Below are 17,138 nucleotides of genomic sequence, written 5' to 3' on the forward strand. Positions count from 1 at the left end.
TACATTCTGTGGCTAAGAGCTTTTATTTTCCATCATCAGTCTGGAAGAGAAAGAGGTTACAAGGCTAATTTAATATTTTTTTTTTTTTTTTTTCCCCTAGCATTAAAGCTTAACTACATAGGCACAAAAACATCATTAAAGATGCAGTATTCCTTTTTATTATAATTATATTGTAATTAATAGAGAAGTTCTAAACAAAAAGAGGTAAAATTGGATTCTGAAATTTCAGGGTTTTTAAACACCACCAGAAGTTCACATAAAAATGTTTCTAAACGCACAGTGCACAGAAACTCAACATTCAGTCCTGTGAAAACCATTTAAGATGGGAAATACATATGCAAGAATTTAAATGTAAAATAGTTTTACACAAAATTATTGTTCTTTGTTCTGAAATACAACAGATAAACCCTATATTTACGGCTAAATTCACAGGGATTTTTTTTTCCCCAAGAACCTGTACTTCTACTCAAGCAAAAAAAAAAAAAAAGTATTTCTTCAGAAAAACAAACACTACTACCTTCCATTTTCTAAAAGAATTACTTGCTTAGAGCAGATAATTACTTTGTCCTGTATTGTTTAAAGTCACTCTTCTGATCTTTACTTATCAGTGTCCAAATGGGCTCAATACATGAGCCTCTTCCCTTCTGCTTCCATAACAGTTGTGTCCATGTCTGGACACTGGGCATTATATTAACTACTTAGTCCAGTAGCCAAAAGATTCCATATGCTTGAACAGATGACTATCTCCATACTGTGATGGGATATTTAACTGTTTAGGTCTAACACTGCAGTTCAAAGATTTAGTTCTAAATCTCACCTAATTTTTTTTAAAGTTTTCATGGGCGTATGTTCAGTTTATAGACGTAAAGTGTAAAATAAAAGGGCAATCTCACACATGCTCATACACTTCTCAAGTTTAACATATGCCTTTTGGAAAAGTGACTTTTTTATTAAAGAGAGGGTGTTGAGGAGATGGTGATAAGGATGTGTATACACTGTCCTTCTAAAAAGTAAAATTTATTAAAATGAGAAGGCTTGTTTAACGCATGTGAGTTTAACATACAATGTGACTGTTCTTCATAATACAGTTAATTCAGTTAAAAGACAATAGCACTTAGGTAGAAAAACATGCTTCAGATGTATATTTTATTTGTTTTTTAAGTGGGTAGTTGTTACCAAATCAGAAGTGGTAGTGGTAGTGCTAGAACACAGCCTGTTGGCAACCAAAACCTTATTTTATGAAACAACAAAATACTTCTATTTCTTCTACAATTGATTAGCAAATACTTTCAATAATTAGAGAAATTAAAAAAACCCCCAACTTACTGTTCCACAATTTAAATTGTGAATAGCATACTTTTCTGAGCTTCCTACTCGATCATAATTCTAAAGATGCTTCTATGAATGTCTAAAAACCAGAATATTCATATCCAAAAGTTATGGGGATAGCCCAAGAATACCTGTCATAAACTTATGACTCTCGATATTTTTGCTATGGTTGTTAACCTGTATTTCTCACGTACAACAGAAAGCAACACACAACGTTAAAAAGTTAAAAAAAAAAAATAGAAAAATATTAAGACCATTTCACCTTCATACTTTCTGTTTTGCAGAGAACTTCCAAAGCTTCCTTAATTATGATACAGAAACCACACGACAATTGATGTCAATACAAATCTGTCTGCAGCAGCCACCTCATCGAATACATTTGAAGGTTATTCAGCATTTTACACAAGTGAACTCGAGGAAGTTAGGATTCTAAGGTAGGCAATCACTCTTGGTTCTTGTCACAGGAATCAAGATTTCAAACTGTGACAAATTCACAAGCTATACGAGTTCACATCTTATAATCCTATATTAGCAATGGATTCTAAAGCACTCTATTGCTTGACTTTGAGTTTAGCTGCTAAATTACTCAATGTGAACACAAAAGGCTTTGGATGTGAAAAGGTTTGTTTCCGAATTTTCCTACACTGAAACATACAGTAACTTCTGCACTTCAGTGAATTCAAAACATCAAACCATTAATATTGTAGGAAATTAATTTTTAAACATACTGCATGAAATAATGAAAATACCTTGCTAAACAGAACTTCAGACTCTGAGGACAGGTTCTGTGGCAAGACTTATTCATACTGACTTTTCATTAGTCAATTAATTTCCCTTGGTACTTGCTGACTAATATAGTTGTTAGTCCTTACCAGTAGTACAGCTTCAAGTTCAAAATAAAGGATGGCTTTAACAAGTGCTATGCTTTCTCCCAGTGAAAATAATAATCTACTCCAAAAAAAAAAAAATTATCTAAGTGATACAAAATTGGGAAGAACAGGAATAGAATTACAAACATTATTTAGTATTTAGCAAAGATATCCTTGGATTTAACAAGGATTTCTAGTAATTAAAGAAAAAATACATTACGAAAATATTTAAAATTATAATTTAGGGTTTTTGCAGTATAAACCAGTGACATTAAAGTCCTCTCAGTCACACAATAGCACAGTAATTCTTTTCTAAATTTAGGTATTACAATGCACAGATTATCAACACACAGAAGAAGAGTTCTCACTTGCTTTTATAATATTCCTTAAATTTGAAAATTGTAACAACAAATGAAATCCCTCTTCAATCTGCCCTCCTCGATCAATGCTGGATTTTAAAAATGGAAGTAATTTTCCCTTTTCAAATGTACCATATGATTTCACAGGCACAATGCATTTTCAAGAAGCAGTAGGAAGACTTGAAAAATAACCTTCCATCAACTATTTTAATCATACTCATGAGTAGCTCAATATTTATTACCTGACAGACAATGTAAGATAAGAGTATGTTCAATTGGTAGAAAATATCAATCAAGTAAAAGTTGTCACACATCATCTGAATAAAATTCATAATTGGCTAAGTTTTTTTTGTGCGCCATTTGCTTTAAACCAGAATAACGTACTCCTATTTCTGTGGTTGAGAAACTTCATGTGCTGGTTGCCCTGGAAGTTTCATCAATAAAACACAAAAAATCTGCCTGCTTTAGTGGACTACGGTTTCTTTAAATTACTCTCAAAAACTCTGCACACAAACAGATTTTTTTTTTTTTTTTTTTGCAAATCTGTGTCTTTTACCAAAATACAGCCTTACAGAAAACTGTGAGGACATTCAGTGTCCCATCAAGCTGGATGAATGAGCACCATCTTTGGATAAATGCAATTCCAAGTTATTAAATCCAAGACAATGAATTGCTGGAATAATGAAAGAGCCACATTGGTGGATGTGTATCACAGAGGGAAAAACATCAAGAACAAAATCACTGTTTAATGTCCAGTAGTCACCAAAGAGTCAAACCAGACATTAGAATGTAGGAAAAGTAAACAAACAATAATGGCATTACTGTATTATCTTACTGAAACAAGGCAAAGTGACTGTTTAAAAACAGAGTAAGGAGGCAACATGAGAAAAATTACAAATCAGAATACAAAAAATATAAAATAGGGAGGATTATTTTAATGTGCTATCAGCCAAGAACGAAGACACAATATATGAAAAGTAAAGACACAATTAAATGTTCTGAAAAAAGAGAGAAACTGGGCACATTTAATTTGTGGAGCTCCCTGACACATTACTACATGCAAACTATTTGGAAAAATACAGAAAAGAAATCAAACTATGTATATACATATATATATATATTTGTAATAAAGTGCATATAAAAAACGTAACTAGTCTGGGTTGAAAAGACATTGTCCCTGTTGAAAATCAGTACCACCAATTGTGAGTTTTATTTCTTCTTCACTGGACTAACCAGTACTGGGGGCTGACAGAGACAAGATGTGGTATGAGTCACTACCAAAAATCTACTTGTTCATGACAAAGCAGGTAAAAATGAAACTATTTTTCCGTACATGTCATGCAGACAAAACTTTGATTAAATGTGATTTTGAGTTTCCATGTCCTTCGTGGAAATTACACATGTGAAGAATTTACTTGTAGATCACCCAGTTAATTCAGTCAGGAGCCAAAAGCTAACACAGGAAATACAGCGACAGTAGTTCAGGGAAGAATGTGGAATTTACTATATCTTCAGAAAAATTATGTGCATTTTCTCTGGCTTCAGTGTACTGACTTTAAGATTCAACAGAGAAAGCATATGCTGGAACATACTCCCATCAAATTAAATACATATACAGAAAGGCACTTGGGAGAAAAAAAGAAAAAAAAAATCCCTCTTTCTTATTCTCTTGGAAAGAAAAGATATTTCCTTCACTTTTTTTTTTTTTTTTTTTGTAATCCAGTGAGAAACCTCAGCAACAGAATGGTGAGTAGCTGGGTTGTGAGAATGTGAGCAGCTGCTGTTATTATAACTAAAGGTCTGGCTCCGGCTTGAGCCTGAGAGACCACATGTTCGGCTGTCCTCTCATCTCGCCATCCTCACCAATTAACTATTAACATGGAGGGCTGTACACATGCTCTCAGGGGCTCTTTAACAGGCTTCTTGGAGAGTGGAACAACTACACAGCAGGGCTCTGGGAACTGAGTAATGTGGGGTATAAGGAACCCTCAGCAGCTTTGCTCCTCCTAATGACAGTTTTTCTCTCCGCGGTGTAGCGCTCAAAGAAGGACACGCCGAGCTTCATGATTTAAAAAAAAATATTAATGCTGAGCAAAGATTCTCTAAATAATCTTTTTTTTTTTTAATTTAGAATATTCTAGCACTTCCTGTCAAAACGGTTTTATTAAAATCAAAAAATCAGCGATTAAAAAATGCAATGTGTAATTTCACTCCTTACTCCCTGGGAATGGGTTTACACGGGATTTACAAACAAAAAACCAAAAATCAACTTCCCAGGTAACTTTGAAACAAACAAAAAAACTCCACTCTTCACTTTTTTTCTTAGAGACACTTCTGGATTTCTCTAAAATATGAACATACCCGTTACTGAAATGATAGATAAAGAAGAGTACAATGAATGAGAGGTATGTCCCAATCATGGAGAGGCAATTCCAATGGGCAAAATCTAGGATGGTGCTTTTACATTCACAAATTCTATTCATTGCATTAAATTTAAGTGTCACTCTTTTTAAAGGCAAACTGCCAGCTAATATTTAAAAATAAGGAGGTGGAGGTATGCACTGCAAGAGGAATATTCATACACTTTTCACTACAATGGTAAAACTAGAAAATAGAGTTTCTTCACTCTTGAAGCAGTAAGTGCACAGAGTATCTGGATAAATAACATTTGCAGGTATTCAAACACCTTTAACAAAATTCAATACATGTGAGTCTTGTACTTACCTAAGACAGGATTTAATCTGTTGATAAACTCACCTACTATGAAAACATTTTGCATAATATGAGGTTTTATCCAGTACATTTTTCCTATAATTAAATCAAATACCTAAAATTATAGGTTCTCTGTTCATTGTGAATAACAATTTTGCTTTTCTGAGTTACATTACCACTCGCAGAACAAAAGACCACCTACATTTTTCCTTTTGCTAAAAAAGTTTGTTTTCAGAAGATACATTTAAGTCTCCACATACTCTCAGGAAAGGTGCTACAAGCTGCTTATGATTGTTGGGAAAATTACTCTGACACCACAACTGGTTTGCTCCTGGTCCCAGTAGAAGGGGATATTGGAACTATAGAGTAAATCTGTACCTTTCAATTCCTGACTTTAAAAACAAGATCACACATCACCATAATGAGCATGACAGGTGAAGACAGTGGACTGAAAAGTCTTGCATTGAAACTCCAAACAGCATTCTGAAGGCACTGGAAAAGTGCCTAGAGATGCTGTAAAAAATAACTAAAAAAGAGATGACTACCAGTATTTTCTTACCTTTCTACAGTTTCTGAAATTCTGATAGTTTTTCAAAACAGGATTAAGACTCACATATGGCATAACTGTATTTAAGATTATTCCACACTTAGGTCTTTGTAGATTTTGCAGTGTGGATGTCCCACAAAAGCAGAACATATACTTTAATTTCAACTTTGAACAGAAAGACTTCTAGAAATGTCCAAAACTGCATTTGTTGTCTTACCATAAACTTAAAAGTTATGGCTAACTGCTGTGTCAGCTATGAAATGCAGCAAAAGCAGCATTCCTACCTGGATAAGGTGAGCTGGAACTGTGATGATGCAGGCTGACAAAGATTTCCTGAGGAGACCACGGAGAACATAAAGGAATTTTGTAAGGCTATGAACATCTTCAGGAGTATCACTGCAACAAATGTCATCACCCCACAACGGGGAACCCAGACTCTGAATTCCTATCCTCAAAACATTCTTTTGTTTCTATTGGAAAAGGAAAAAAAAAAATAACTTGTTATTTTTTAAACATGAGGAGGAATACAATTTCTAGAATGCATATCCATAGTAACTGCAGAGTTTGTGTAATCATAGCTTAATCTCAGTTCCCCTTACAAAAATTACAAATGGAATGGTATTTTTTTCACTGACTGGATATCCTGCTATGTCAGACAAGAAAGCACAAACGTAAGAGACAGCATGGAAATACCGAAAACTGCTAATTTGCATTTTTTTTAACCAGCTAAATGCAAGTATATTCTGACACAAAATCCAGTAACACTATGACTTTTGATATCCTTTCTCTCCTCTATCACTGCCTTAAAAAACATGCAAAAGAGTATTTTCTCCCAGTTCTAAACTAGCCTGCTGGAAGTGCCTGAGAGGACTCAAACACAACTTTTCCCTCTACGTTCACCTTTCTGCTGCGTTACTCCCATAACCTGACTATTCTGAGTGTTTGCTTCGGTGTCACTCATTCTGCTGCCTCCAAATGAACCAGGTCAGTGCCTCAGCTCACCATTGCACGGGCCTTTCACTGTCTTAGAAGGTAAGGACCTTCTACATTACTCCTTCCAGCTGATGAAGGAAGCTGTTCTCACAGCTATGCAGGAACAGAGTCTGAGGGGGACATCAGCAGATTGTCTCTTAAGGACCACACCTTTCTGAAAGACCTTGCCATGAGTGTTTCTGGGTCTGCTTTAGTTACCTGGTGGGCACTGGAATCTAAGCTGTTGTGACACATAAAATCCTAAACATCTCCTTGTGTTACCCACCTAAAGCCTGTTGGCTTCCCTGCAGTGCAGTGGCAGAAGAACACCCAACAGAGGCAGGGGCTGTGGGATACAGCTCCTTTTCTGAAGGGACACATTATGAAGCCAGAGTTGTAATCTATTTATGCAAAATAAAATGTTATCTCTTGTGATGACAAATGCCATTTCTGCTTATTTGATGTGACCTTTCCTGGTGATCTTTGAGAAGGATTTTAGGTTTATTTGCTATAAACAGCTGAGAGAGAGAGACAATAAGCTCCCTTGTTGAAAGACTTCCTGTACAAGGTGATCAGAGAAACATTTCTAGAGTTCAGGGTTCATACTTAAATGCTAGCTTTTTAAGATTATATACACACACACACATATATAAAAATACTAGTTTTGATAAACAAAAGCTTTCTGGCAATTTTTACTACAGAAAAATGTTTTGATAGTGTAGATATTGACTCCTAACAGCTGGAATAAACAGCAACTATCAAGCACAGAATGCTGCACAGCTGCTCTGGCAATCCAGAGGAAAGGTTTTGACAAGACAAGAGGCTACTCTTCCAGACACTTCCATATCCATATTGGGTAGACAGAGCTTGAGTTGTGAGACACAGTTAATTCCACATGGCTCTGCATTTATCCCACTTATCTGTCTTACACAGTGAGCTGATCTGCCAATTCATTTAAAATCTCTGTGAAAGCAATCTGTGTTTTAACTCTGGCAGATTCTTTAGTCTCGGTCTTTGCAGGATTTTAGGCTTCAGTTATGAAAAGTTAACTTTTTATACTACTGTGTGAAGATCAGGACAATAGCACAGGATAATGTGACACAATCTGACTTCTCTGTATGGTATTTTCTAGGCTTGGATGTTCAGAGTTTTAAAAAAGAACAGGAAAAATAGAAGTTAGTGTAATATTTTTCAACGATTTCTAATTAGAGCAGATTCAGGCAATTCTTGATGTGCATTTAAGCAATAGGACAAAATCAGGCATCTAAGAAAAATGTTTTATCCAGATATCATAGATAATGATCAGCCAGAGAGAGTGTCACAGTATTTCAAAATTTCAGAGCAAACATACATAAAACTTACAGAAACTTCTTTTATGAGAAAAACATTTTTTCTTATGAAGAACATCCATAAGAACAACATACAAAAAGAGATAAAAACCGGTTCCCTTACTGGATAAAGGATGACAGATGCTTGTTTCCCAACATCAAATCATAAGAGTAGTAAAAGATAAAGCTATTCAAACACCAGAAAATATCAGATGTATTTATTCTGGTCAGTAATGGAACTTCTACCAGTATAATTCTGCCAAGCCCACAAGGCCCTGACAAACACTTTATTCCATAACTGAAATATAGGAAAAGAGTGAGTCTAATATTCTATAACAAGCCTACTGTAAAGACTAGGATAACATTTTTTTAGATATACCACTAGATCTTTTATACTTACATTAGTCTGGAAGTTCTGATTATTTTTTTACTTTTTTCATGTAATTTTTGTAACACTGATCAATTTGGCAGCAAGGATTCTGATTATGAAGAATTAAAAAAAACCCAACTCCAAATGAACAAAAAGCCAATCCCCCCCAACTTTATTGCCCTGAAAGCCACCCAACTTGAACTCCAAAGTATATGAAAGAATTGTTAAGGAAATATAATTGCCTATGAAAGCTCTGTTGTCAAACATGAAAACCCCAAAATATTCTGAAACAAACAAATACTATTCCTTATAACTTAAAGTCATGATCAACTTATAAAGGATCCAAACTTAATGATCAGCAGCAAAATGTTACCAGGAGGCTTTAGAAAGGATGTAAACCTGATGCTTTTATTTGTATTTTACAGGTCATCCAGAGTCTTTGAATTTCCAAACAGACCTTGGCAACAGTTCCAGTCAGTGTGAACTAACAGGTCAGTGCTTTGGTCAACTTCAACCAAACTTCTCTGTATCCAAACAGGAATTATTGTGCTAAGGTCCACAAAGCCATGCAGGACAGTCAAAATATATGAATCTATGAAGGCCAACTGCAGATGGTTCCATAAAACTACTGTTAACTGACCATTCCAGGTCCTAGGGATGCCTGAACATTTTATCAGAGATCTACTAAACTTCTAACAGTAGTATTCATTAATTTTTCTAATTGTGTCAAACCCTCCCTCAGCTGGGTTGAGTTCCATTCTCACTCTTCTTCAGAACCCTCTTCAAATAAAGGAGTAGTAAATCTAAGTATCACTGTCACACTGATCTGAAAATAGCCAAAAATATCTGAAAGCTTTATCAGTCAGGTAGAGGATTATTTGGGGGTGCAGGGGAGAAACAGGCACAGACTTTTCAAAAGCTTTAATTATTATACACAGGGAAGGACACAGGTCCAGAAGAATCCAGGCTGGTCCTTATACTACAATCTTCATATCTGTCTACTTAAAGAGTACTTCTAAAGGCTCAGGAAATAGAAGAGGGTATGAAGCAGCAGAGAGGTGAACTGCTCATAAATTTGGCAGATAAAAAGATCCAAGGTGTGTTCTGGGCCTTAACTACATTAAACCCTGGATATATTTTCAATAAGTGTATATTATACAAGGCCTCTCAATGTACAAAGTTTGAGTGTACAAAGAAAGATGATGCTTGGGGAAGGGTGGAATCTTACAACAAGGTAATAGAAACCACTCCAGGAAATCATATGCATTACCTCCCTTGAAACAGAAAGAACTACACAAGTGCTAATGGCTTTCTAAATCAATAAACTGGCCTGAAAAAAAGACTTTTCTAACTTTCAAACCTTCACCTTGGAAACTTCAATCTGTCATTTAGCAAATGCATACTTCTAAATTCGTCTCAGTTAAAGTTCTGGTTCTGCTTTACTGACACTGTAAGATGTTTTGAAACAACCAACAACAAGCACAGAAAATAACAACCTGTGATGTTTAATTTTTTCCCCTACTTGCAAGCGAAAAACACCCAAATGTTGGCTCTGAACAACCTTTGTTTCCTTTTACATGGAAAAAACCCCAGAATATAAAAATATAAATAAACAGGAAAAATATGAAAAAACAAGAATATAAAAAGCAAAATGAGAAACAACAGCCTAATCTCTTCAGTAGGAGGCTGTTTGCTGGCTGAAGGTTGGCAGGGTGTTGTTTCATACTCAGGGCTGCTCTTTGCAGCCAACAAGCTCTCGGGCTTCCACAGGACCTGTCACGGAGCAGGAGGAGCATCTCTGCCGTACAGGAGGATGACACACACGGCTGTTGCCATGGCTACCACAGCGAGTGGGGAGAGGGGCCTGTCAGGGACCAGTTTCCTTCTCCAGACTGGCACTGCCACCAAAGGGAAGGAAAGCTCTCCCAGAAATCTCTGCAGAGACGGAACGCCGAGCACAAATAACCTAAATTTACACACAAGCGGTCTCTGCAGGTAATGTTTCTAAAACATACTGTCAGACACAAAAACATCCTTTCCAACGTTATCCTCCCTGAAAAAAATGATTTCTAAGATACTAGACTGGTAATAGTACACAGTCTTGTATTAAATTCTTTCAGGCTCTCCAGAATCTATACAAATTGATTTCTACTCTAGTAACATTTCTATTGAACAACTGCAATTATCAATTAAACATCAACATATAAAAAATTATTATTTTATTTCCAACAACTCCAAAGGACTCACTGAGTATGACAAATAATAACTTATAAGGCCCTGCTCATATTAGAAAAGGGCTTTCAGCCTATATTGTTACACTTAAAATGTTTTTGATTACCCACAGTACGATTTATGGAGAGACCAGAGATCTTTAGAAGTCTGGTAAGTTGTTTTGATTTGTAAGTTGAAACAGCATTCTTATTTCTTTACTTGTGTTTCAGTGTTCACTACATAAAGATGCCACCATTTAATTCATTAAAAAATTAACTCCATTCCATTTAAAACAACACTGAGAAAATCTGAAAGTTTAAGAATAAATGTTCAGCCTCGAAGGTCTTGAGCACATCCTGCTAAAGCAATAATTTGAAAAAAAAAATTGTAGGGGAAAATGTGTTTTTCTTAATTAAATTATATTTGGCCATCATCCATTTATTAGCTAATTGCACAGAATATGCATTTTACTAATGCCTTCTTACATGGTCTGCATATCTTTAACAGGTAAAAACTCCAAACCCACATTAAAATACGAACAACGATATTTGTTTTGCTTGTTGACTTTAGCAATGCTTGGAAACAGTTTGTTCCTTGTTAATTTGTCCAAGACCTTCTTGTGCCACCCCTGAAAATCCACAAAACATTAGTTACAGGATGATGGAAGAGTATGAGGGTACCTGGGGATCTGAGCCATCAAACCCTCCCTGGGAAATGATCCTCTGAAGGGACTGAAGCAGTCTCACATAAGCACCGTTCATGTTACTGTTGGTAAGAAGAAAGACTTTAGTTACACATTTTAATATTCTCCTATACGTCTCTAACAGTTGTATAAAAAATAAATATAAGCAGATGCAGCTTTCAGTGCAAGTGTCTCATGGAAAAAAAGTGTCAGAGAAGGAAAAAACCCCCACCAAACTCCCTGAATAAAGTTGACATTATAAGCAGTCGTGATTGCTTCGTGTTAACTAGTTCAGTGCTCAGACATTCAGTGAAAGCTGAAATCTCTAGGGATTAAGATAACTTAATTATGTCAGGCTCGCTTACATCTAGCAGATTAATGATTTAATGTATCAACTTAAAGTTGAAACCATTACAGCACAGAACTAATCTTCTGTAACTGTCAAAGAGCTCCCCAATTGCTTTTCCAAGTATACTCAATCAATGCCCTGATGAAGAGTTGACTTTCTATGAAAACTTTAATACATTTTCACTGCTTTATTGGTATGACAGCAAAATTGTGAGGCAGCATTGATTTTATGTGTTATTTAGAAAAGATAAAGTGCAAACAAACAAACGCAAACTGGTGGCTAAAAATGGAGTTAAGCAGACTTAAAACCAAAGGAAGGCTCAGCAAACCATCTTGTCAAAGACTTAGAAGGTCCAGTTCCTGCACATCCAAACACTTCAGTTATCCATCCTGCCTGTGCTCTCCACTTTCCAGGCTAACACATACAAAGGACAGAAAGTCCTAATCTTCACTTTCAAAAAGCAAGGCAGTTGTTCACTTTTAAAAGAAACATACTGTTTTCTTAAATCTCACTGGGAACTCTGGCTTGGAGGGCTGGGTTTGATGTAGGTTCCTTACTGCAGTTGAGAGCTTAAGTCCTTCTATCTTTTCTACCTTCAACATTTCCTTCAAGTCTCACTAATTACCATCAAAGGTTGTGGATTCAAACCTTCTTGTGTACTCCTGGGGAAATATGACAGGTTATCTGGAAAATTTTGCCTCTAAAAATATTCTAATTGCTCTGATTTTTTGTATGTCTGGTCTGATAACAGCCCAGGTTGGAAGGAACTCTGAAAGATCACAGGGTCCAAATGTTAATGACACTATTCCCATCATAAGAGGCAAGACTGTTATCCAAATGCATTTTACTAATTAATACCTAAAGAAACTCAAATAAACTTGCTTGCGTCCTTTGGCACAGGAGAGGAGACAACTTCCTGAGAAACATGTAAGAGTTGCAATGATCTTTCTTATACACCATTGCTTCAACTCAAAGTTCTATATTTCCTTGAAGAAAACAGTATCAAGTCAAAACCAGCCCCTGACACATTTGAGTTACAAATGTCTACAATCAAAAAAGTGATATGGTCATAATAATTTCAAGTTTTGAAATACTCAGTGTCAGAAAACATTGAGATGACCTGTCTCAGATATAATCACAAAGAAGAGTCTCCAAACTAAATTCCATTTATTTTTTCCAGATTTAGTACCCTAGAAAACTACTGGTTAAACTGATGTACCTTAATAATGTAATACCCTTCATGAAATTCAGAGCTGAAAACTAACTGGCAATACATAATCTCAAAATGATATTCAATGTGTGAAGTCTACCTTGCTATACAAAAAAAAGAGCATCTCAGACAGGAAAGGTTAATTTTTGAAGTCCATTACTTTCCTAGTGTTAGGTGCAAAAGGAATGGCTATTAAATGTTATAACACCTATCCTGCCTGGCAGGTGCCAGTTTACAGGGCAAACTTTAGCCCCCAGGGTAGCCAAAATGTCTCCTCCCTCTGTGTCTTCGCATTATCACAACATGCACACACATACAGTCCTTGTTTTTAAAAGGTAGTGGATAAAAAAATAAAATAACTAAAGCACTTAGCAGAATTAAAGGGTCCCCAAATTAAAACAAACAAATAAGACAGATCCTCAGTTAATCCATCAGAAAAAGATTTGCAGCAAAGAAAGAATTAAAAATGATAATGCATTGCATGTAGATTTTTTAAAAATGTAAAAACAGGTGCTTTTCTACCTCTTGTTAAAATATTAATGGTTTACTTGAATTTGAACCGAGTTATGTAAATAAGAACATGAAAAATATTGTGGAAACACTATTTTTATAAACAAGTTGCATTACCCTTCTGGCAATGCTTGTCATAATATTTAAGAAAAGAAATAAGATATATCTTATTTTCTTATTTCTAGTCTTTTTTTGGCTTTGTTACTAAACACCATTTAACTGTGATAATGAGTTTAAACAATTCCTTCTTTCCTCTTTTTTTGTTTAGCAATTTAGTAATGGATAAAGCAGGAGCTGGCAAGAAGGTATCCTGGTTACAACAAAGCCTCTGACTTCTCTGTTGATAGTTTCCAAGCAGTTAACAAAGGTTAGGTTATCAAGGATATGACAAATAGCCTTATTGTGTATAAGGAGACCCCATTAGGCAAGACAGTCCAACCTGTTTTATCTAAATTTATTGGTAAATCTAGAGTCCAGATAAATTTATTCTTTTTCAAAAGCACATACATTCTTAAGGTAAAACTTAGCAGTATTACAGCTTAATTATTTTAGGTCCTTGGATTATCAAACCTTCTCTTTTGGTAATTGCAAAGGAAGAATGAGAATAGATGTAAAGAGATAGAAAATAATTCTTGCCTGTGATGCACAGAATTACCAGAGGGGATATTTCTGCCTTCCTGTTAAGGACCAGCTTTAGCAAGGCAACAAAAAGGACACCACGACATCCTGGCAACAGCAACCGGAAAGCAGTTGCTGTCAGTCACACAACCCTGTTAGCCCGGTCCCAGCATTAACACCAGGACATAACTGCCCTTCCCCAACATAAAAAATGAGATAAGAAAGAGGAGTTTCTGCCTTCTTTTGGCACCAAACACCCAATCCCATTCACTACTTCCTTTAGGAGAGCCGACTTCACAATCTGTTTTCAATTAATGCTTATCACGGGGAAGTGAACTTCTATCCATCTTGAGTGATTATCCAAAAGGGGACTCTGTAATCTAATTTAGCCACCAGGTATCAGAACTACAGAAAGGAGAGCAAACACAGCACTCCATCAAAAACCAGATACATGCATGTGTGTGAAAACACAGGAAAGACAAGAAACATTGATCCAACTTTAAGGTGAACAAATGATGTTGATAATCTCCAAAACTGATCCTTAACTGCAAAGTAAAAGGTCAGATTTGTCTAATCACTCAATCGCTTTTCTTTCCAAGTCCATAAAGAAGCTAAGTGCTTGTGTGGATAGGAAGAGAGCCATATGTATAAATATACATGATTTCTCAAAAGGGCCAAGCGTTTCTGGCCCATATAAAATCTCCACATCTCTGATCCTGCAAGGGAATGACTGTAATTATCTCACAGTAGACACTGGCTACAATTACAGAGACAGTTCACTCACTGAAGAACAGTTTAAATAAAACAGGTTTCTTAATGTGAAGCTAGAAAATTAGAAGAACAAGGATGGTTTGCTACTTTTTTAAAAAAAAAGTTCTTAAATGGTTCTTATGCACAAAACTTTATGACAAAGGACCTTGCTTACTAAAAGATGCAGCATTGTTTTTCCAAGGATTGTAATATATATGTTCACTGCTTCTGACAGGAGAGCATAAGCTGTATAAGAAAGGCAGGTACACAGGAAGGTACATAACTTTTCTTGTATATTTTCTGCTGTAACTGTATAATCTGTTATTACATCCCAGAGTAGGGAAAGGAAACAAAATCAAAGGATTGTTCTTCTTGCTCCCCACCCCTTCCCAAAGAAAAGGAGGGTGGGGAAGGAAAGTGTTCCAAATTTCAAGGAGGAAACATGAAACCTAAGGTCCTCCAAAGCTAGTCACCCCCTAACTCAGAAGGAAAGGCAAAAGTGAAAAAAAAGGAACATTAATTACATACCAAAGTAGCAGATCTCCATCAGGAAAACAGAAAACCCCCCCATCCAAATAGGGCACCACTTAGGGAACACCTTGCTCACATCAGTAGGTACGATAATTATTAATTAATCAAAAAGGTGCAATAAAAAGTGTACTGAGCTTCTAAAATTTTTATTTACAATTACTAGCCTGTCATTGCTCATGACCTTGATGTAGAATGTGTGTATTTGGTTAGGTACAGTTTCCATGATGATCACCTAATACAAGGTGCCATTTCAATGGTTGTAGTTATAGGACTATAAAATTATAGGAAAACAACAATTTATTTCAGCCTCAGCTTAAACCATGCTGTGCTTTACAACATTACAAGTATTTAGAATGGAACATGTTAGCTAAACTAATGTGGAAACATTTTGAAAAGAGGGAAAAGTTTCTCTTCTTTTTGCCAGCTAATTCCTAATTTTTTGCAACTTCCGAGACTATAAAGAGGCATCATTCCTCAACAACAATATTATTTACTTATGCAAAGCTATAAACTAGGTAAAACTGCTAGTTTTCACTTCCTCCTCAATCTCTGCCTCGGTGACAAAAGCAAAACATTCTTGGATTTTAAAAAACCCACAACACACCACGGACTTTGGTCTGCAAGCCTACACAATTTAGGAGAAAATTTCGTTCAGAAATGTCTTAACTGATACATATCTTGCAAAGTATACCCTTTAGAAAGTTATGAAATCTTTTGCAAACATCTCATAATATACAGCCTACTAATGTAAATTATTTCAATCTCCTTTCTTAAAAATATCTCCTTATTTTTTGAAGGATGTGTCAGCTTCTAGTGTTAATAGGTTTTCTGTCAATCTTCTTTTGATAAATTAAATTGAAAGAAAATCATACTTTTAGAGATTTTTCTGAACCTCAAGTAATTTTTGTAACTTTTTCTTATTTCCTTTCAGGTTGTCTGTCCTTTTTTGAGGTACTGTCAGCCTAAGAGATTACAGAGATTTTGCAGTGCTATATAAGTAATTAGCATTATGTCAACAAGTCTTTTTTTTGGCTATGCATCTAACCATGGTCTGAGAACCACATGCTTATGAAATTATCTGCTCTAAAAGGAGGCAGGCTAACCAGCCATGGCCATGCTCCCAGTTCACTGTAACGCAAAATAATAGGGTTCAAGCTCTCAGTAGGATCTTCAGGCAATCCAAGATCAGGTCTGATACAAATTGCTGATTTCTCTTGGAAGGGTTAACTGTGACTATCGTATTACTTTCTTTGAAATCACTGCCTGGTTAATCAAAAGAACAGAAGTTTTTACTATTCCATGATATACTGAAGCTGGATTTAAAAGCCAAAAGCATTCAATTGATTTTCTAAACAGTAATGCCAGCAAAATAATATCTCTTCCCTCCTCCTCTTAATAAACTTTCTTTAGTTAAATCATCCTAAGAGGATCTTGAGCTTGTTTTCACTCCCTGAGAAAAACAATGCTTCCTTCAGAATTTCGTCAGAATATTTGTAAAAAAGCCCTGTCCAATCTCCTGAGTTTCTGTAAAAGCATGAACTTTTTGACAGCAGTGAAATAACTGATAACATCAGTACTTGGTATTGGATTTAATACATCACGACTAATGTGTATTAAAGAATCATAAATATAGGGATGAAAAGGACCTCAATAGGTCTGACCTAACTTGTCCTGAGACATTTTCAGTCGTGGAGATTCTAAAATACTCCCAACCCATGTCTGCAAGGCAACTTCTTGTGTAAATCATTAGGAAAACATCTCCTTACTTCCAGTCTGTATTTCCACTGCTAC

At 35.6% G+C, this 17,138-nt stretch overlaps 1 protein-coding gene across 1 annotated transcript in view; it reads right to left on the reverse strand.

Moving 5' to 3' along the window:
- Window positions 1-17,138, reverse strand: part of ELP4 (elongator acetyltransferase complex subunit 4) — a 141,647-nt gene that overhangs the window by 90,309 nt on the left and 34,200 nt on the right. The window contains exons 6-8 of the mRNA XM_027663359.1: window positions 11,378-11,462; window positions 9,796-9,798; window positions 6,101-6,286 (exon numbers count right to left, since the gene is read on the reverse strand). Coding sequence (XP_027519160.1) covers window positions 6,101-6,286; window positions 9,796-9,798; window positions 11,378-11,462 — 274 coding nt within the window. The remainder of the gene's footprint in view (window positions 1-6,100; window positions 6,287-9,795; window positions 9,799-11,377; window positions 11,463-17,138) is intronic.

This window comes from Corapipo altera, unplaced genomic scaffold, assembly GCF_003945725.1.
Source record: "Corapipo altera isolate COAL_440 unplaced genomic scaffold, ASM394572v1 100, whole genome shotgun sequence".
Taxonomy (NCBI): domain Eukaryota; kingdom Metazoa; phylum Chordata; class Aves; order Passeriformes; family Pipridae; genus Corapipo; species Corapipo altera.